This window comes from Amblyomma maculatum, chromosome 2 (genome assembly GCF_055883805.1).
Source record: "Amblyomma maculatum isolate TAMU_Amacu chromosome 2, ASM5588380v1, whole genome shotgun sequence".
NCBI classification, from domain to species: domain Eukaryota; kingdom Metazoa; phylum Arthropoda; class Arachnida; order Ixodida; family Ixodidae; genus Amblyomma; species Amblyomma maculatum.
In genome coordinates, this window is record NC_139345.1 from 42,255,311 (window position 1) to 42,278,549 (window position 23,239).

A 23,239-nucleotide genomic window follows, 5' to 3' on the forward strand; every position below is an offset into this window, starting at 1 on the left:
TTGAAAAATGCAAATTCGAGCGGCGGATAAAAAATTAGAGCATTGTTCGTGGACCAGCCTCAGTTCAAGGTGATGAAAGCTCTACTCTTTGCATGCATGGCTGTTTAAATGAACTGCAGAGATTATAGGTGACCGGGGCCGTTTATGTCTGCTCTAGTGCTCGGCTTTGTAATGGCTCAGCATCGGCGTATAGCCCTTTTTTTATCGGTGCAACGTTTGCTGCAAATGTTGCAACCCCTATTGTTCAGGATTGAGAAAGTTTCTTGAACTATTGATCTACTCATTGACTGGAATTGAGTTGTAGGAAGAAACCAAGGACTCTCCTTACTGAGTTCAAAATATAGTGAATGATAATGCCCTGCAACCAAGAAGGCTCAAAGAACGAAGGTGCAAGGTTCCAGCTACAGCACCCAGAAAGTTTCCCCGATAGTTACGGACGGCTGGTCCGAATCAAAGCGCGCTTTCTACTCGCATTTTGATCGATAACGCATCGATCGGGTGACACCACAGCAGTTGTGGGAAACGGGTTGCATATATTTGCGCCGTTCTTTCGTCCTCTTTGTCTACAGTTATTACCAGAGATTAGGCTTGCTGGAGCTTAGCGTCTTGCAAGTTATCATTTTTTGTGGATGCAGAGAAGGTTGACGTCGAGCAGTAGAAAGCGTTGCCCTACTTTGCAGAAAATTCCTTCGGCAAGCTTATCTTTGAACTCAGTTATTGTTTCACATTGAGCAAACATCGAACTATACTCCTCGTCAAATACTGGGATTCTGAGAAACAGGCTGCGACGTCTGCATTCAACACCTCGCGGCTACAAAGATTTTTCTTTTGCACGAATAACTACAAGTGCCTTCGATATTAGTGTGAAGAGTGAAGATTTTATGGAGGAAACACACCTCACGCTGAATAGTAGATGAAATTTCGATTTTAGTGCTCGAATGCGTTCCGCAAAAAGAAAAGCTCTTCAATCAACCCTAACAAAAGAATAAAAGAAAGAAAGGAAGTAAATAACATTCCAGTCAAGTGCAGACCATAATACCCAGAAATGTGGCGCAACAAACACAAACACATGCGAAGAGACACAACACACGCGCACACTACCAACTGTATTATGGATCTGAACAGACTTCCTCTTCACCACTCCTCTTCTTCTACACTCAAGTACAGCTTCTCATCATCCTCTTCTTTGCCAAGGAGATAGTTGCACTTTCTTCCCTGCAGAACATAAACATCGTCCAAGCATGGCAGTCACCAATCTACACTCACGTACACCACCTCCACACACCACTGCTTTGCCCAGCAGTTATTACCACGCTGGACAGTCACAAGGTCCACCACATAGTCACACAGACACACAGACACACTAACAACCACCACTATCCAAAGTGAAACCAAAGTGCAACTATCTCCTTGACAAAGAAGAGCATGATGAAAAGCTGCACTTGAGTGTAGATGAAGAGGAGTGGTGAAGAGGAAGTGTGTTCAGATCCATAATACAGTTGGTAGTGTGCGCATGTGTTGTGCCTCTTCGCATGTGTTTGTGTTTGTTGCGCCACTATCTGGGTATTATTCAGCACCAACTAGCCCCACAAGCTGTTATTTTGCAGACAATAACTGAACGATGTCTGTAAGCGGATGACGCGGCAGGGAAACGAAGCAATAAATATTTCAGCAGTTACATCAAAGCCGTTATGCACCTCTTTCACTCGTCTGACCAAAAAGAGGAAGATGCAACTTATAAGAATGAGATAATGACGTACCAGCTGAGGGGACATTGTATCCGCCAGGTCATTTCACCTCACTCAGAAGGAAAAATTATTTTTCCTAAGTGTATTGAACCTTCTGTCTTAACTTGCGCTGCGAGACGGCTTTCGTAACTGTTTCTGCATCACTCGTCCGTCACTCGCTCATCGTTCTCTCGCACCGCTGCTAAAATCTTGATGCTTTCCCGCTCATTTTCGTTTTTGAAATTTGGACGCGAAATATCGAATGTTTTATTTCTTTCTTTCAGGTCCAGAACCAGTCAGGGTAAGACGCCTCATCGCAGGTATGTACGTGTCAATTTAACATCTCAATATTGGCCCTTAGTGCAAAAGTGTATTCGCGTGCATGTGTGTGCGTGTGTGTGTGTGTGTGTGTGTGTGTGTGTGTGTGTGTGTGTGTGTGTGTGTGTGTGTGTGTGTGTGTGTGTGTGTGTGTGTGTGTGTGTGTGTGTGTGTGTGTGTGTGTGTGTGTGTGTGTGTGTGTGTGTGTGTGTGTGTGTGTGTGTGTGTGTGTGTGTGTGTGTGTTTGTCTGCCTCCAGTCTTTCCGGTACGCGATCTCAGCTGAATGGGATGAGACAAGTAGGCCTAGAGGGCGATATCGATCGCGGTCTCTATATTATTGCCTCTTCTGCATGTGTTCCACTGCAGTGGCCTAGTGCGAAGGATGCGGGTTGACGCAGGCTCCAGCGGCTGATTTAAATGGAAGCGAAAAGTAAGGTAAAGTAAACAACCCTAAATGTCTGAAAATACGGCGTGCATAATAGCCGATGCGGCCTTGGGGCGTAAAAGTTCCACGCCTGAGCATACTCCGAATGCTGCAAATAATAGCATTGCAGGTCACAAGAATCCGAATATTGTGCTCGTCTCTTTCAGCTGTGCATTCTTCGGCTGGTTAACACAGTGTATATAAGCAGGGCACTTCGATGGGCTCTTTACAGGCCTGATTAGAAGCGCTTTCAAGCCAAAAGTTATGCGCCTTATCCCAGTGCTGAGTAACGCTTCTTCTATTCAGTCATTGCGTCATAGCTTAATTCCCGCGGTGCAGGAAAGGAATGCGACATAGTTCCGCACGTTCTGACGTAGTCGATTATTCGCTTTTTAATTTACGTGGAGGCGAAAGAGGTAAGGCGCAAAACAAAGGGGGAGGGCGCAAGAACATCTGTGTCTGGATCATTGCAGTCTAACGGGCCTTGTACGAACACCGGCAACTCTACGCATTCGGGGTAGTCCAACATTTGTCGTCCTGGAGAGCAGCCGCGGCAGCTGCGCGTTTGCGACGCAACAAAGTTTACCTGGTGGCATAGTTATATGGTTAAGAAAGCTCTTGTCGTTGTTCGCCTGTTTTAGAACAGAACGGGTGATGTAAGGATGCTTTGCCGTGATGGTTGCGTTACTGATTTGGGGATTTCAAGGCATACATAGCCCAGGTGCAGAGATTGGACTCTGTTGGGGTTTCAGTCGCGGAAAAAGTTTCTTCAGCTGACCTGTAAAACATATTCGCACTACGTTAATGGTCAGTTTCGGAAGCAATCCCCAATTTTTAGGCACGTTCAAAGTGCAAGGTTAAAAAATATATACGTAGAAGAATCACCCTTGCCTTGACAAACGGGTGGTGAATGAGACGCGTAGAGACAATCCTTGTCTGGTTTCACCACTCTTTCCCTCATTCAAGTTAATGTGAACGCAGGCGCAAAGACTGCGCGTTTACATCAACGAGCCCTTTGTTGTTGCTGTGCCCTTAACGTTTCCCAGCTGATGACAGCTGCCACTTTGTTGTTTTCCTTCGTATACATAAAAAGGACAGTGTGCTGCAAGTGGAGTTTCAAAGAAATGCTAGAACTGGTGATGCTTACCAATTAGTTTTGTGTCAGCGGGCAAAAAGTGTGCGTAACGTGAGACTTCCTCTGCGGCACCTCAGGAAGGTGATTAATTTTTGTTTTCCGTTTTGCATGTTCGCATTCACTGAGCTATCCAGAAGGTAGCAATTTATGATTACTAAAGGAACTGTTAAAAATCAACATGCTTTTGTGACCCTTTGCTTTCAAGACCAGATCAGAACTAAAGAATAAAACAGAATTCACTCACCCGTACATACATACATACATACATACATACATACATACATACATACATACATACATACATACATACATACATACATACATACATACATACATACATGCATACATACATACATACATACATACATACATACATACATACATACATACATACATACATACATACATACATACATACATACATACATACATACATACATACATACATACATACATACGTACATACGTACATACATACATACATACGTACATACGTACGTACGTACGTACGTACATACATACATACATACATACATACATACATACATACATACATACATACATACATACATACATACATACATACATACATACATACATACATACATACATACATACATACATACATACATACATACATACATACACCCCGCCGGGGTGGCGCAGTGGTTACGGCGCTCGACTACTGTTCCCAAGGACGCGGGATCGAATCCCGGCCTCGGCGGCAGCTTTTCGATGGAGGCGAAAAGCAAGGCGCCCGTGTCCTGTGCGATGTCAGTGCACGTTAAAGAACCCTAGGTGGTCGAAATTTCCGGAGTCCCCCACTACGGCGTCTCTCATAGCCTGAGTTGCTTTGGGACGTTAAACCCCACAAACCCAACCCAACATACATACATACATACATACATACATACATACATACATACATACATACATACATACATACATACATACATACATACATACATACGCACGCACGCACACGCAAATTTTTTAGAAGAAAATCCTGGTTCATTCACTTCTCTATCTATTTTATGCTTGAATAAAAATGGGGCTCAGTGGGCGTGAAAGGCGGGTTCGGAAGGAGCGCGATGAAGATAAGAATATTTCCCAGCAAGAATCGTTAGAACAGTGTCGTTCTTTTCGGATGCTGAGGTTTGTACTACCGCGATGAAGAGAAATGCGAACAACGGAGAGCGCGCAAAAAAGGTCTGGCTCAGGCAATGTGTCTGCCGACATCAGAGGTAGGTATGTGTGCTCGTCCGGTTTGCGGCAGTTTTCCTTCTGTTTTCTTTTACGTTCATTTTCTCGTTTGTCCACTGGAGCACCATATTCATTATTTTCAGATGGCGACTCGCGCAGCGCGTTTTAGACGGCGACAGCAGCTGCGGCCCGCGTGGGTGACGGGTGCATGATAACGGAAGCAAAATCAAAGCGTCGCTGGCAGCGGGCTATGACTAAAAGCGCTCGCTTGACCACAGCCGCTGCCACCAGCGGAACCGCGCTGCGCGAATCGCCAGCGCTGAAAATAATGAATGTGACGCTCCAGTTGCCTAATGAGAAAACGAACGTGAAGAGCAGAAGCAAAACTTCTGAAAACTGGACGAACGCGCCTATCTGTAATGACGGCAGGTACATTTCCCGAGGTTTACTTTTTTCCAAGCTTTCCCTATTCGCATTTCTTTTTCTCCTGATAGTAGATATCAGATTTTTCACACGATGTTAGTTTAACACTACGGTCACTTATAGGATACGGCGAAACTACAACGCAAGTTAGCGTTGTCAACCGTGGCGTTGGGGTGACCAGGTGCACAGTCCCAACGCGTAGGCGACACGATGTTACAAAGGGAAGTGTTGCAAGGATCTGATGTTTGGTTGTTTGTTGTTCCTCTCTCTTACAGAGAGAGTCCCGTGTGCAAGTTAAGGTTATGAGGCAGAGACCTGGATTCGGCAGGCTAATGAGGTGGAAAAAAATTAAAAATGAAAAGATGAAAGACAAGTTATAGAAAATCTTTTTAAGCACTCGTTCAGCAGAGGATCTGAGCACATTTAAAAAATGCAGGAATAGATTAACAAAAAAAAAGCTACGTTTGGCATGTGCGAAATACTACGCGATATTTTTTGTAGTTAAAAATGGCCGCCACACTCTTTTTTGTGGCCCAGGTTAAATTTTCTCCTTAGGCGTGACTCGCCACAAGCTGCTCCTAGTACGTTAAAGCTTGGTGATAAATGTTTATCTGGGAAAGAACTGGCCGATGCGTTTAACACCTTCTTTAATAAACTCGCTCTTAAAAACCCCCCACATGATTCGGATAACTATAATAATTCTCATAATAATACAATATTTCTAAAACCGGTTGTGCCAAAAGTAGTTTTATCAGTAATTCAAACCCTTAATAACAACCATATATGTGATACTGACGGTATACAAGTCGGGCCTTTGAAGCATGTTGTAGGAGTTACTGCCACTGTTCTTGGAGATCTATTTAGTTTATGCTTTACTACAGGCACATTTTTCTGATTAGATGCAAGTAGTCAGACTAATAACATGGGAGACCGCAATGATATAGGAAATTACAGACCCAATACCTATACTTCCAATCTTCTCGAAAGCTTTAGAAAAAATTTGTGATCTTGAATTTATACGATGTGATTGTCACTTCTGCGACTGCCTCCTTGCCCACATACATATACTTCTATCCTTGTGATCGCGTGCGTTATATTCCACAACTATCTCTTCCTGAGCGAAGATGCGGAGCGCAACCCTGGCTCATTGGTCCAGTCTGGGAGTAGTTAGGGTTCGCTCCCGAGGGAACTACGGCAGCATACTGTAAAGAGATTGGTCTTTCTGCATTCTGAAACGTTGGAAAGATAAAATCAGTTAACTGGAGACATCGCGGGCACCTAGCCGTTACAACTGACAGCTTCTAGCAGCTGTCATGCATTAGATCATGTATAAATGTAGTTTAATTGTCGCCTAGTCCAGAAACTCGTGTTTAATTACGGCTTTACTTGCTAAAATCATCTCTCTAAATACTATGGTAACAGAGCTGTAGTCCTAAAGATAATGACACTGAAGTTCATTTTGGAACAAATAATAATATATGACATGGTCTTTTTGGAGAACCGGAATGTAAACACTGGCACGCTTATGAGTAAAGCTAATTCTATGCTTTTTGAGCATTTGAAGATCAGCTGTTCTCAACTTGAACGTTGCTACATGCTCGGTAGACCATATGTTTTTTACACTCATCCAGTTATATTGAACCCTTCGGTCTTAACTACAAGGCTAAGACTGTGAGCAAAAAAAAAAACAACGACTTAAATCTGAAGGGCTCAAAATTCTTCATCCCCTACTTGAAATCGAAATGGCTGTTTCGATAACCTTGTCACCTTCAAAATGAACGCCTATAGATCGTTGAAGTGTCTTGATTTACTGTACGTTTTTCTTATAATCTCTCTTGCCAGGCTACGAGCATCACTGAAACTTGGCTGCTTTATTGTATAGCCTGTACGATCTGAGTTCACTACATCTTGCAGAATTTGATCGCGACAAAAAACGACGGACAGAAGGATTGGACGACACGAGCTCTAAATGGACAGCAGCGCAGCACTCTTGTCATCCATTCGTTTTGTCCATCGTTCTTCGTCCCGATAAAATTCTGCAAGATGTGCGTAAACCAACTCGCCCAATAAGCAGTACTGTTGAATTCACTACACCTGGTTTTGACGGAAACAGTGGTACTGGAGGTGGCGTCACATAGCTTATCCTGCCAATCTACGACTCACGACCTTGCCTTCTCTCCTGGAAACAGAATCCATATGGTGTGAGTTCTATACAAATAATCAGTGTATTGTAATTACTGTTATATTACTGTTAATTACTGTTGTTACGTATACAAATGTATACGAGTGAAAAAACTTGTGTAATTGTGCTGTATGTTTTCATTAGCACTTGTATAACCATTTAATCCATCACTTGTGCTTGCCGTCCTTTGTATGAGTGACAGGGCCCTCTTCAGGCAGAAAATATCTCCCTTTTGACCAGTCATCCAAGACCAACTGTGTCTGAAATAATGCCCCAAATAAATAAATAAATCTTTTACCTTGCTCTACCTTTCATTTTCTTCATCCTGCGCAGATTTTGCCAGCGAAATTAAAATTGCATCATCAAGGTTTACATAGGAGACTGCAGTGATCCTGGCATACACTGGCCGTCACTGTCTGCAACTGGTCGCAACACATCAGTATCTAAAAAACTTGTAAATACATCCTTGCATTTGGTCCCATTCAGATCGTCTCTGGCGCAAACTGGTTAAAGTCATCTCTTCAGGACTTTTCTTGTGGCATAGTTAACGAACCTTATGATCACGAAGGCATTCATTATAACTCTCTTGTCTGATTTCCCAAATCACCATATATGTTTACTACTATTCCTATCTTCACCAGTGTGGCTGACAACTTTATTACGACAGCCTAGTGGATCGACTCGATATGTTTGGTGAACTATCCCATAGCCATTGCGTCTGTTGCCTTTGTGAATTTTTGTGAGCATCATGCCGTATCATGTATCCATCACGTTTTGGCTATCAAGAATAAAAAAAAATACTTATCTGTCTTCTTTCGATGACTCGTGACTACTTCGTATATAAACGTTCGTACTTAGGCTTGGGCTTTCCGGAAAAAGCAACTGTCCCATAGTCTTTGATAGAAAAAACGTTGAAGTTACGCTCTGTGAAATCTGAAAGATTTCTTTCTAGTATTTGTCTTGACGACTTCTAATCAACTCATCCTGGAAATATTTGGTCTTCGATTTTACCTCGAGATAGTGCATACCATTGCTCAAAATAGATAAGGACGTCATCAGTGACTCTGCCGTCATAGTCCCTGCTTGTGTCCGATAAAACGTTCATTCCACTTCCTACCAATCTTGTTGGTTGAAATGTAATCGGTGACATTGAGATTAATAGCGAAGGCGTTGTCAACCTTCTATTGAACTGAGATCCCACAAGAAATGCGCAGACCCGGGCAGAATCATCAATTGTCATCACGATATCTGGCGGTCAAATTCATCATGTCATTATCATCTGCCCCTATTCCTTCTTCACGAAAGTTAGCAGATGACCCTTCGCTGAAGCAGAAGTCGGGTGCAGCGCACAATGCTTCACTATCAAAGCTTCTGCGATGCGCTAACCTGGCTAGCAGTATTCCTTAACTATTGAAAGCCGGGGGGGGGGGGGGGGGGGGATGAATTGCACTTGCGAGGCACTGGCTTCGCATAAAGGATAATCTCACTATTGACAAAGGAGAGGCGTGCAGGAAATGGACGTAGCCATTATTCTCTCAATGGACGTCTCCCGCACTGCCCCCAGTTTCTACTCCCAAAAAAGCTTTGGCCGCCACGATGCAGGGGTTTTCATTGTGCAGAGATGCTGACTTCCAGTGTTTTGCAAAGGGTCCATATGCTAGAATGTGTTATTTATAAGCACATCATGGGCTTTCGGGAAACGAATATTTTGTGCTTATTGAACTCAGGCCAAAGGAATTGAATAGGAGACCAGTTGCAAATAATAAGGATACGCAAACAAATGCAGCGAATGTTACGAAGTGGTATTCTTCCACCTTATACCCAATATTAGCTAGGGTGGTTTCAAAAATGTTGGTTGTCGTTCACATCTGTAGGTGCTGTCGAAGGCCACATCATGTACGTGACGCATGAAGTGGTCACAACAACAACGACAACAACAACTAAAACTACGCAAGAAGGACTGATATGTAGACATGGTGCTGCATGTGTCAATTAAAACTTTATGACGGTGATTAATACGATTTTACACAAATGTAGCAGAAGTGGGCATCACGTAACGTGATTAGATGGTAAAGTTTATGGAAATAGTTTAGGCGAGGTATGTATTTCTCAGTAGAAAAAATAATGAAGCGTCTGAATTTTTGAAATCAAAGGATATCAGTGTCTTAAACAAAATTCTCTTTAGCTTATTTAGATGCAGTTAAGAAAGCATTAAAAAGGCCTATTGGGCATCCCAATGAGTATCACTAAGTGAAAGCCTAGCGCTCCGATACCAGCGCTTTTATTGTTGTTTTTCTCGCTATAAGAAGTCGTTGTTCTTGTTGTATAGGATAGGTTCTTGTTCGACAGAAGTGATAGAGCGACTTGAAATATATTTCCGGGCGATCTCGTGAATTTTGGCTGGCAACATATCGTAGTTATTTTGCGAATTAGACCGACCCTCAAAGTTAAGAGAGAAGTTTTAAGGGAATACTGATGACTCCCTGAATCTTTTTTTTTTAATTTTCGAGGATTTAGAGAAGACAGTGTTATGTTTTGAAATTGTGCAAGGAATGATCGATCATTTATGGTTTGGTTTGGTTCATGAGATTTAACACTACAAAGTAACTCGGACTATTACAGGCGCCATAGTGGAGGGCTCCAGAAATGTCAACCACCCGGGGTTCTTCATCGCGCTCTGAAATCGCACAGCACACGGGCGCCTAGCTTTTTATCTCCGTCGAAGAGCGACCGCCACCTCCGGGATTCGGTCCCGCATTTTTAGGCGCAGCAGTCGAGCGCATTAGTCACTACACTACCATGGTGAGGAGATTATCCATGCTATATAAATAGGTGACGGCGGCCGCAAGGTCTGCTGGGTTCATTGAGATGAATTCCAGAATGTTCGCAGCGTTGACATAGAGTCTGGTGGATTTGTTGAATTCGTTCACTAACTGGTTCAGTGCGATAATTGAGCTTAGGTCTCCAAAATAATTAGCTTCGATGAACTGCAGAGAGGGAAGAAGGCTGAGTATCCGAAGCTATGTTAGGAAAGTTAGTCGCCCTGAGGAACAATGAGGTGAATGGAAACCAAGTCTTTATTTTCTTAATTTCCTCATGAAGGTCGCTAATGAAAGAGGGTGCGGAAGAAGGAGAGATGTAGCATACATCACATATAATTCTTTGACGGGCGAGAGTAACTGATCCACAGACGTTTCTAAGACGCTGTTAGCGTTCGTGCATGATGAATGAGTGCTTTTCGAGATAGCTTGGACACCTCCTCCGTATCTGTTGGTCATTGCGATACAATGCGAGGCGTTGTGCGTCTTGAAAACTTTCTTTGTAATGGATTTGCCAAGTTTCAATCAGCGCAGAGCAGGTGTAGATTACCAATGAATGAGATAATTGTATATTCATAAACTTTTGGTGTTTGCGTGTAGGATTGATGCACCGATTGGTGATAAATGACCCTCCAGGAACAGTAGTTGGCGATTCATGAGGAGGCACTACTGATGCCTGTTCTTTTGACTACTCAATCCCATGGAAACTTTCGATGGATAGGTCATATATGAAACATTTTTGTTTAAAAATAGCTTATTGTAGCGGAGATGAAATTTGGACGATTCTGAGTGGCCTAGTAACCGCGTAACTGAGTTCAAACTCAGTCGGTGAGCTTCCTTCGCGAAACTTGAGTAGAGGGTTAAAACCTTCATTTATTGAAACCTTATGTTTTTCTAACTCATCATGACGTGTTAGAATAAGTCTTTCTATCTTGTAGTCGTAACATTTGGCTATATGAGGTCAATATTTATTAGCCCGAAAGGTATCTACACGACGAACGGGCTGAAATGGGTCGCTGTATCGGCAGCGAGTCGAGAGCTGTCGTTAGTACACTTGTCAGTGCGTTACCTCTTTGCTTCCAAGTTTCATAGGAATGGGTCAACCATGATTAATCAAACTATTGCGGCGTCACCTGTCCTCCACCTCAACTAGCTGTTTTTTCATTGGGTTAATTTCAGAATTCGACTTTTCAATAAACTCTTGTACTCCTGCAAATTCATGGCTGAATTTGTCATTAATTTTTTTTATTTTCTGTTAGTTAATCCAGAGTTTTCTCGACGTTTTTTATCTTAGTTGCGCCACTTTTTCGATTTGATAGCTTTAGCATATGCGGCTTGTTCAAGTCCTATTTCTGAACATGGCAAGGAATGGACATATACAGTCCTGACCAAAAGTCCTAAGGCCAAAAGATTTTTGTCCAAAGCTCAAAATGAAGCCGTCACGCCTTCATGAATTATAAAACAGCATTTTAAATTCTAAGAAATGATTTCTTATCACAGCAAGAACTTTGTCATAGCATTTATCGGCCCTTTAGTCTTTTGGCGTCATGACTGCTTCATTGTGCGGCTGAGACGACAGCCTGTTGGCTTCAGGAATTTTGACCAAGGCTGCACATGTACATCTATAATAAGAAGTTTAAAGATGAAGACCATTTGTTCATCTGGGTATTCAGGGAGCGATTCCATTTCTAATACTCTGTCGCCGGAGCACTGCAACAGGAAGCCTATGGAGAAACAGTTACGTGTGGTATAATTCAGCACACCGGCAGGCAGACACCATCATTCTTTTCAGCGCAAAAAGAAATTTTACACACCTGCATCGAAGAAAAACGAAGATCAGCAGACGTTCTTGCCGCCAAATTCATAAATGGAAAGGCAGCAGCCGAAATTCTCAGCGTGTAATGATGCAATCGTTGAGAGCCGATGGTGAGCAATTTCTCCAGATAATCACGGAATAAAGACGTGTGGTAGCAGAAGATAGTGGGCAAGCGGAAGATAGTGGTTTTGGTATTCGCCAGAAGAAGGAAAGCGCCAGGGCAACCGGCACCGGAGTTAAGCAGAAATAAGATGGCTTTTTTTTTTTTTTTTCAGCAGTTTTTTCCCCCTTTTTCTCATTTCCGTCCAAGTTTGTCTCTTAAAGCTCTACCAACCCTTCTACCGTCGATGTGTCATCAGGAGTGCTCCAAGCTTCCTTCTTTGGACCGCTTCTTTTTTGCTATACGCTAGCAATTTAACTCTTCACATCTCTCCTAAGATTCGTGTTCATGCTGATGATTGTGTACGATATGGAGTGACAAATTCTTCTAATGATCATTATCGACGTCAATCATTTGCTACGTTTTGCAATTAACTTAACGCTTGGCAAAGAAGCATTTCCTCATAACCTCCTTTCCTTGTTAGTACTGCAACAGATGGTCTGTGGACACAGATTCAGAGCGCACGTATCTCGGTGCGAGTTTTACGCAAATCATGTCATGGTCTAATCACATCGATTAGAGATGTAGTGAATCGCCATAGAAATTAGGTTACCAACGGCGTACGATAAACTGTTCTCTTAAGATTACAAAGCTACTCACGTATAAATATCTAATTCGTCTTATTTCTTACTGTGGGTCTGTAAATTGGAACCTCAATGAAGCGATAAATAATTATAAGGTTCAATCAATTTGGAAATAGGCTGTGTGATATTTGGCACAGTTGACGTCGCGATATCTTGAACGTTTCTAGATTTTATTTCATGAACCTCGCCTCTTTCTTTACGTCGCCGAATAGAATAAGTGAATGAAATCTGGTGTTCTATCATCAATTCTTCGGTTAGGTTCTCGAATAACATTCCTGTTTAGCTTTGCGCCGGAATAATCGACGAGAAGAAATTGCGACATAAGATTGCTGCCCTACTAAGCACACGCTATCACGCTATCAGCTTTTATTTCCACATTCCACCCACAGGCTTCCATCCCAAATTTTGTTATCCGTCACTCAAAATGTATAAATCTTTGCCTGGTAGCCTGGTGCCGATTTAAATGCTTTCTTGTATATTTTGCCTTTTTCTCTGCATATTCAATTTGCATTCTATTTGTCGGAATAAACATTTCTTCCGGGCGCGTCGCAATGTAAGCATTTTTTGTCTATTTAATCCATTCCTACCTAACGTAACTTCGCGGCAATATATTGTCACGCTTGAAACATGTAACACATAAATAAAAATAGATGGCTCTACTATTATAGTACGCAAAGGAGAAATTCGTGTAGGAGAGCGTTGTTCGATTATTGACTCTCCTGAAGAAGTCACTTGGGCCTATTAGCCTGGATTGTTTCAGAATGCCCATATAGTGCAAGATGGTTGCAAGTGGGGGGCATATGAACAAGTTGCTTCCTTTCTGTCCATGAAAACTGTCGCCAAATTTCTCAGATTTTGACTCGTTACGAATAAAAACTGCACGCATCTCAGCAGTGCGCACTCCTCAGTATTAACGAAATCAGCTTCTTGTCATTCCGTCTTTATATTTCGCCTTAAATGACTTCAAACACGATAGCTGCAAAAATCTTTGACGTGTGATAATAGTGTTGTTCTACCAATGTGGTCAAGCATTATTAAAAAATTATATTACATTCCTCTTTTTCTTTAGCTCGCTGTATGGGTCTGGAGTATGGTGGCTTCAGGAATGTGCATATGGGTGATGGGAGAGGTGAGGGGGGGGGGGGGGGGCGACACTGTGTAGACAAATGATGGGAGGCGTGTGTGTGTGTGGTGGGGGGAGGGGAGCGGGGGGACAGAATTTATGAGTGGTGGAGGTGGGTGTACCGTCCTTTCCCCGTAACGTATACATTTCAGGGCAGCCCGTATTTCTGGTGCACATGGAAATGACATAGACGCACACATACCTAGACAAAGAGAACACGCTTTTCGCAATGAGCACGTTCCTGCTTCACCCATAAGGGCGCGCGCCCGAGCGTTCGAGCTCGCACTCAGACCAGAAATATTCTGAAAAGAGGTTATGGTATTAAATAGAACAAGAAATGAGAACATTTCTGCTTAAAAGAAATCACGGAAGTACTCTGAGCTCTATTACTATTTGCAATTATTCCAATTCCTTTAAACGAAAATATAGTCGAAGCAATCAGTGCTCTCTAGCTCTTATGCAAAACCATCTGCATGTATTAAGGTAGACCCCAAACTAAGTCTTCAGAAGATTCAAAAATTGGAAAAGTGATGTTCCTCTCACTTCTCTACCTCTCTTCTGTTTTTCAGAGAGTTCATTCCTTGCGCTCTGCAGCGTGGTATTTTCAGCATCAGCGAGCGCCAACACGCCGGACAAAAGAATCGCCCTATTGAATGCGCCTTGGGAACGAATCTGAACATATCTTAGCCTAGCTCCGTGAAACAAAGTTTTCCGACCAGAGACAATGAATAAGGATATGCGGCTCAATGAATCGCACATTGAATGAATGAGGTCGCGCTATTTGAAGAACGCGCTCTAATGACTTCGGACAAGTATTTCCTCCGTACAAAAGAAACAACCCACCTCCTTTAATAGACTGACTTTAGGCTGTCTCCAAATGAAGCAGAATGCCCAAACTTCATGAAAACAAGATTCTTTGTCCCTCTGTTTCAGTGTGCATGGGCGGAAGGCACGCGTAGATTGGACGTCCCTGTGACGTGCGTCCGTGCTCTTAGCTTGTAAAGTTTCGTAAATAACTAACACAATAATAAAAATGAGCATATTTATTTTCATTCACGACCATTCTTACGCTGAGTAATTTCCACTTTATAACCAATAGTTAAACCTCTTCGTTGTAACGCTAAACTTGAGGGCTAGCTGGCTTTTTCTGACAGAAGTATGTGAGTGCAGGAAGACAGTGATAAGAGAAATATACTTTCTTGACGCTCTAGGGCAGGTACTTAGGCTTATTTTTTTTAAATAGTCCAGCTAGTAAAAGTTCGAGACATTCATTGTGTCCTGACAAGATATCTTTGAACTGTAATGAAGTGCGGAAGTTTTACCAGTCAAGCAGTAATTAAGATCCACGACGGCATAGGAACGACTTCTCCTGCTTTTATTTTAGTAGTCATCATTCTCTCCAAACAGCAATTGATTTCGCATTTGTGTCAGCTTTATATCAGCCGGTACTTTGGCCTATAATTTAAATAATCCAGCAAGTAAACATAGGAGGCCCTTATTATGCGCTTTAATGAAGTGCATAATTTTTTCAAGTCAATAATCACGCTAGATCTGCATTAAGGCTTGCGCTGGATTTGATATCAAAATTCTGCTACATTCTGTCCTTGTTCGCATTATCGTCCTGTGGTGTTTTTCTTTTTTTCTTCCTTATTGTAGCGTCATAAGGTGACGTCACAAAAGCGCTGCAATTACTGTTCTATGATACTCGAGCTCAGAACTGATGTTGCACTACTCTTACCGATCGCGCACTCACGGGCATGTGACTTGTTTTCCTCCAATAGTTTTTGCGCATGCAGGTACAGTGCTCTAGAATATTCTAGAGCACTATAATGCAGGGGACGGAACTGCTCGGAAAGTAACTTTGTACTGCATGAGTAAGGAATGCCAATATGACAACTTGCTGCTGTCCAAAGTTTACCGTTCTATCTCCACCAGCTGAATCAGAAACTTCTATATTACAATCGCTACCTTTTGTTAGGCTTATATTCTTCCTTCTGCATTTGTAATGCATATTGTTTTTTTTTTTTTTTTTTTCGATTCCGCGCGGCATGCATTGCAGCATCATTTGTCACTGCTAACGGATAGTTTTGGCTAGGCGTAAGCTTAGCAAAGCAGCAATGCATCCATTATTGCTGGCGCTAGCAACGCGCACATTTCAACAATTTTTAATGCGTAATCACTGTATGGCTATTTATAGCCTGTTATACTTGGTGGCAAGCGCAGAGACATATTATTTCTTTTTGTTTTTTGGCAGCCTCACCATAATATATGTATGGCTATGTAGGCGTATTTCGCGTTTGCCCCGCGGGGGTGGTGCAGTGGTAAGACGACCGACTACTGTGCCGGAGTTCCCAAGTTCGAACCCGACCGCGGCGGCTGCGTTTCGATGGAGACGAAACGAAGTGGCGTCAGTGTGCTGTGCGATGTCAGCGCACGTTAAAGATCCTCAGGTGGTCGAAATTACTCCGTAGCCTCCACTACAGCTCCCCTTTCTCTCTGTCCACTTTCACTCCCACCTTCCTCCCTTCCCTTACGGCGCGTTTCAGGTGTCCACAGAGCAAGTGTGACAGATACTGCGCCTTTGCCTTCCTGTGAACCAACAACAACAACAACAACAACAACAACAACAACAACAACAACAACAACAACAACAACAACAACAACAACAACAACAACAACAACAACAACAACAACAACAACAACAACAACAACAACAACAACAACAACAACAGTGACTTTTTCGGCTCTGTAAAAGAGGGGGCCGGGACAGGTAGGTCACCGCCGCTTGCGGCGGGGGCTAGCCTGTCACTGAATTCTTATCTGTTGTAGGCCGTCATCGCACCCGCCACCGCTTCAGTGGTGGTGGACGGCGGCTGTTGTTGCGGCGCGCGTCTTTCTCTCCCTCTTCTTTTTTCTTTCTTGTCTATTTTCTCTCCTGTCCGCCCCGCCGGGGTGGTGCAGTGGTAAGACGCCCGACTACTGTGCCGGAGTACCCGGGTTCGAACCCGACCTCGGCGGCTGCGTTTCGATGGAGGCGAAACGAAGAGGCGTCGTGTGCTGTGCGATGTCAGCGCACGTTAAAGATCCCCAGGTGGTCGAAATTACTCCGTAGCCCTCCACTACGGCTCCTCTTTCTCTCTATCCACTTTCACTCCCATCTTCATCCCTTCCCTTACGGCGCGGTTGCGGTGTCCACAGAAATCAAGTGAGACAGTTACCGCGCCTTTCCCTTCCTATAAATAAATCAGTTTTTAAATCAGTTTTCTCTTCTGTCCGCACGAGGCAGCCGAGGTGATTTAGCTATAGAGCCAGCAGCAGGCCCGTGCAGTTTCTCCTACAGCCACTACAACAACAACAACTGTAAAAGAGGATATATAGTTGATCTGTCGAAGAAAGAATAGCGCCATAGGATAGAGAGTCAAGGGAAGGTTTGCACGTAACAGTATGGTTGATGTGGTTTAGTTAGACAATTAATTAGAGCCAATAACAATATTAAGTGGTTCGCAGAAAAGGAAAGGCGCAATATCTGTCATACAGCTCCCGTGAAGGGAAAACGGTGCCGTAGTGGCGGCTACCGAAGTAATTTCGACCACCTGGGGATCTTTAACGTGCACTGACATCGCACAGCACACATACGCCTCTTCGCTACGCCTCCTTCGAAACTTGCAGCCAATTAAGCGGGTTATAGGAAAAGATAGGCCCAGTATATGTAACTAGCGGAAGAAGCACTATAGTTGGTATATCGAAAAAAGAATGGCACCATCGGATAGAGCATTAAGGGAAAGATGTGCAAGTGACAAAACGGTTGGTGTGGGTTGATTAGATAATTAATGAGCGACAATTAAGTGATTCACAGAAAACGAAAGGCCCGGTATCTATCACTCGAACGCTTAGGCTTACGCATTTCTCCAGGGGAGATTCTGCAGTGATCTCGGAATTTGTTTTTTTTTTTTTTCGGGCGCAGCTGTCATTCAGTGACCAATCTGTACCACAGTTCAGATGATGAAACAAGTGATGGCGCTAGCTAAGAGCAACCCGTGCTGAGCCTGGGGAACTTGTTGTCCCTTAGAAATTCACCCAAAATTTTATTAATAACGCATGCAGCCATACCATACTGTCAGATAAAAACAGGTACTGATTATGAAGAGAGCGCCACACCTTTCGTTTCATGAGCGTAGCGCTGTTGATAGAAATGCTTGCCATTTGCTGTGGTAATTTGTTTTGCGTCAGATAATGTTATTTTAAGCATAACATACCTCTTCGCCGAGATTTACTGCTACGGTTTGCTTTAGCATGAAATCCTATTCTGCCGAGCGCTATCACTATAAGCTCGTGAAATAAAGAGCATCGCTTGAACGTTTTAGGTTGCGGCGCTGGCGCGCAGTTATAGGCGTTTATGGGCAAATTATCCATGAAGAAAGCACAGTAAATTTATTCTGCGAAAGGTTAAATGCGAACAGATTGTTTTGTGGAACAGTATTAATTTCAATTGGCAGAAAGAACACGGCATGACAGGAGAAGTAATTAATCGTTTTTTTTTTTGTTTTGCTTTTTTGCAGCACATCAAGACAGGACTACCACTTTGACACAATCAAACAAGAACAGCAAGTACAGCTGGCCGTATTACAGCACAAGCGGACATCACGTGACAGCAATCAGTCACGAATTATCTAAGGACTCCGTCTATATGCTAGCACGCACAAAAAAGTAAGTCATATGCCATATATGCCCCATTTGGTTAGCAGTGCTTGAGATTGAGCTAGTTGGAACATCTTCTCACAAATGCTGCGCCGATTAGTATTACACGAACAAAGGAACTGGACAAACGCTGAGGTTAAGCGCAAAACTCGAAATGGTGACCTGACCGTCGGTTTTAGTAGTCTTCTCACAAATGCTGCGCTGCTTAGTTGTACACGGACAAAGGAACTGGACAAACGCTGAGGTTAAGCGCTTAACCTCAGCGTTTGTCCAGTTCCTTTGTTCGTGTAAAACTAATCAGCGCAGAATTGGTTAGCGGTGTAAGCTGCTGTTGATCCGCTTGGCATTCGATCTATGAAAATCTAGAAAATAGCTAACAAACAAGCGTTACATGAGAAAGTAAAACTTTGCGGCATGCACTCAGAGGCGTGGAAAACACTCTCATGACATCGAGAAAGGAGCGGGAGCAACGGTGTCTCCAAAGCATCACTGCATTCAACTACTCCACGGTCATGCGCAGACCGTACGAAGCAGGAGCTTTCGGGAGAATATGGCTGGCAGAACCAACAAGTTTTTTCAACGTCATGGAATCGTCGACCATGCTGTCGTTCAGCGCCTCATGAACGAGTCCTCTGGCGAAATAGACAGGACTGCGCTACGAACGAGATTACATTACGTAACCACCGCTGCTCATCAGGCGGCCAGCTGTGTTACGTCAGCAAGACGGAGAGTAGACGACGCTGCAACTGTGAGTAAGCGCTCGGACGTCATGCGTGTAATCTAGTTTATTTCGCCAGTGGGCTCTTTTCATATTACTAATTGTAGACCTGTAACACACTCAGTCACACAGTTCAAAAAGTTGAGAGAGAAAAGAGCGCCGCATCATCGCATTCACTCCATGTATATCAGCGGCAGCTCCACAGACATTACCAAACCATTCACTCGGGCACATGTCGTAAATACGGCCTAATGTGCAATGACAGACGCTCTAAACATGGCCTCTGGCGAAAGTATTCACAAACACAGGTCGATGCTGCACCAGCTCTGGATTTCTCTCTTAGATGTGTGTGTCGGCAAAGTGTCGAAGAGTTTGAGCAAAGAATGGCTGATGGCTGTATAACAATTCAGCGACACCCTTGAGCCATGGAGAGAGCAGAACATACAAAAAAGTGTCTGTGCGTGAGAGACGGGACCAGTCAAGCTACTATTGATGCAGCTTTTATCCCGTCACCCTTGCCACACCTTGTACATCCCCTGTACTAGTGGGAAATAAACTGAAAGGGAAACTGTGAAGGGGTGCTGAGAAGCTGGATGAGCAGACGTGGGTCTGATTTAAGGGAGCAGATTCTTCATTCCCGCCCTAAAGAGTCCATTTTATTTTAATCTCGAACGAAGTCCGCATACGCTTATTGCCTATAGCAACGCTTTAGTCCAATGCGAGAGCCTGTAGGTTGTACACACCTCCAGTTCGACCTTGCTACAGCTCAGTCTTTCTACGTTTCCTTCAGTACACTATACCATCTCCATTTGGCTCTCCACTCACCTATTTTCCCGAAGTGTGCGCAAATTTCTCCATCAGTGAAAGGCTTGCTTCCTTGAACACTTTTATATTCTAGACAGTAACACTATCATTGTTAAAGGAGCACTTTTCGCAGTACGTGGTTGTTGGCTGCCCAGTTGACACTGGCGACAATAGCGTTTCGAGTGCCGCTCGAGGGCGGCAAGACAGCAGACGGCAGGTCTAGCGATTATACGTAAACAGTTCTGTGCACGACACTAGAGGACAGCTTTACATCAGTGCAGTTATGTTACATCTGATTACTTGCGATTAGTGGACCGCGCTGACGATAAAAGTGCTCCGAGCGCAGCCATTGTAACCATTAACTCCCCGTTTAAACAACGACATAAACCTCACTGGTGTTGGTTCTGCGTCTTCTGGTTCAGGTTTCCTTTGGTTTCAGGTTTCTTTTCAGGTTTCTATGTGCAAGATGGAAAACCACCGTGTTAGTGGGTCGCAAGGGTTCGGCGCCATTTGTGCATGCACATTGAAAAGCCTTCGGGTGGTTTGCTGTTACTCTTGCCGCAGTGGGTGTTAATGCCAATTGTTTATACAACAGAATTGCTTGTCCCAGCAATCTCATTTCTAATCACAGTTTTGCACTCTTGTGCGCACCCTAACAAACAGACACAAAAAAACCAGTGGCTTGCATGACTGGCTCTGCGACAGTGCTGTCCTTTGGCACAGTAGCGCGAACGCCGGAACTTGTGATTTGAACCTCGATGCAGCTGGTCTCGGCCAAGTCCTTTTGCTGCGCTACGCAAGACGTGTAGCGTACGCGCGCATTACGGCCGAGGCGGACGGCATCGGGGTCGGCGCGCCACTAGGAATGTCCCCGGATGCCCATGTCGATGTTGTCGAGCCCCTTGCGTGGGGCAGCCGGGTAGACGGGTGAACTCTGGCGACTGGTGTTGAACTCAGTGGCCTGTGTGGTCATCTCGGGGAGGACGGTGGCCGCACTGCGTGGTTGTCCACCGTCAGCAGCCTTGTCCTGGCGGCAGCAGCACACCTGCTGCCGCAGGGCTTGCACCAGGTTCCGGTTAAAGAACAGGTAGATCCATGGATTGACGCAGCTGTTGAGGCTGTTGAGCAGCATGAGGATCGTCACCGTGGCATCTGCGCCAAAGAAAAAACCAAGAACATCGATTTTACCTCTGTTCCTTCCACCGCTGTAACTCAGAAGCTAATTTGGGGTCGAATTCGGCTCGCGGTGGCCACATTTCGTTGGCGAATACCTATACAAACGCCAGCGGTGCACGTTAAAGATCTCAAGTTGTCCAGACTATTCCGGAGTGCTTGACTGCAGTTCTTCTTTCTTTCTTCCTTCTGTTTCTCTCTCATTCATCCCTTCCACGGTTAAGACTTATATTGGGAGTGAGACTGTCACAGCACTGCTCCTTCATTCGTAACAGTCCAGCAGCTTCACCCCTGCTTATGCCCACATCCATTAGATGCCAGAACTTTTCTGTTCCTGTTATTGAAGGTTGCCTTTGTATGGTCTCAAGCAAGGGCAGCTGAAGCGAACAGCGTTATGAGTAGCGTTCGATTCTAAATATTACATATCGTGTCACGCTTGCAGAGCGGTAAACAACACCCTATGCTAGAGCCATGCAGGTCACTGCGCTCCAGCGCGGCGCAAGGTGCCAATTGCAGTCTATCGTATTCTGTTGTTGAACAGGATAATGTAGGGCTTCCTATTTGTTATTCGCATCTGCTAATCCGGTGGCGTTAAAAGACACGTATTGAGCGAAGCATCACGAACATGTCTCTGGTAGTTGGTTGGCACATGACATGATTAGACGTTACTAGGCTCCATAACGTACGGCGAGATGGGAGTCCAATCCGGGATCCTTAGGTCCCGAGACAGATGCGCTATTGCTTAAGCGCGCCGATACGTGTAGGCCTTAAAAGTGGGGTTTTATTTATTTATTTATTTATTTATTTATTTATTTATTTATTTATTTATTTATTTATTTATTTATTTATTTATTTATTTATTTATTTATTTATTTATTTATTTATTTATTTATTTATTTATTTATTTATTTATTTATTTATTTATTTATTTATTTATTTATTTATTTATTTATTTATCCAAGTTACCTCTAAAGACCCTCCAAGCAGGGTATTACATGGGGGGAGGGGGGTGATAAAATCATAATAATATGCCCTGCATAAGATCCTGCACATAATATAGCCATTTACGACTGTGCGCTAATGAGTACGCGAGAGATAATAGATGCACTGATTAATGGATTAGCGAATACACGAGTAGCAAAGTGAAAAATCCGCAAAGGGGAGCCGCATAAAGAATCCTATAAAGCTGACACGTTATACCCTTAAAAGAAAAGCTTAATTGTTCCCTATCTATTTTTTGTTGTTGTACCAGGAACAGCATTCTGGGAACTTCGACGCGGTAATGAGCCCTGATCTCCGAAGATAGAAGGGAAGCGCGACCTCGCTCTCCTTTTTAGCACGTTTTCCTTTTGTAATGCACCGAGGCTAGTGTAATTCCTCTCACAGTCTTGGAAAGCTGTTTTGAGTAGCCTCGGGGCTTTCCACGCGACTCTCGCAATCATGTACCCAACTCCACAGCTTTGCACCGCTGCTCTTTTCACTTTTGTTCTTTATTCTCAAGGAGTAGCAAGTATCTTCTTCTGAAATCTTTGATGTCCTCAAAATGCACCGTATTTATTTTCTTTTAGCCCTTTCTGCATTTTCACTCTCTCACGAGAACTTTCTTCCGTGACAAGAAAATGCAGCTGCCCTAAAGGAGCCTGAGTTGGTACAGAACGCCTTGTGGCGCAGCCTTGCATCGCACAAGACACGGCAAGAAAAAAAAAAAAAGAAGAAATGCTTCAAATAAAACTAGTACTGAAAATGAAACATGTATTCAGCGTGGGTTCCCGGTTAAGCGAGAACGATTCAGAGTACGGCGGCAGGGGCACTGCACCCTTGTCATCCCAGGTAATTAAAGTTTTCTGCCCGATTTAGCAGACGCGCGGAAAAGAGAGATAGGGCAGGAAAGAAAGGCAGAAAAGTGTCTTTCTAAGCGCCCAGAAAAGCGT

The 23,239-nt window shown here is 43.7% G+C and overlaps 1 protein-coding gene and 1 long non-coding RNA gene across 2 annotated transcripts in view; one reads left to right on the top strand and one right to left on the bottom strand.

Annotated features, from left to right (window-relative positions):
- The window catches only part of LOC146198513 (uncharacterized), a 63,730-nt gene extending 45,112 nt beyond the window's left edge, over positions 1-18,618 (top strand). The window contains exons 2-3 of the long non-coding RNA XR_014704719.1: positions 2,012-2,047; positions 18,475-18,618. This is a non-coding gene — a long non-coding RNA (uncharacterized LOC146198513). The remainder of the gene's footprint in view (positions 1-2,011; positions 2,048-18,474) is intronic.
- Positions 18,619-20,994: 2,376 nt separating this feature from the next.
- The window catches only part of LOC146198514 (oxytocin receptor-like), a 75,744-nt gene continuing 73,499 nt past the window's right edge, over positions 20,995-23,239 (bottom strand). The window contains exon 2 of the mRNA XM_084591922.1: positions 20,995-21,287. Within this exon, the coding sequence (XP_084448048.1) occupies positions 20,995-21,287 (293 nt within the window). The remainder of the gene's footprint in view (positions 21,288-23,239) is intronic.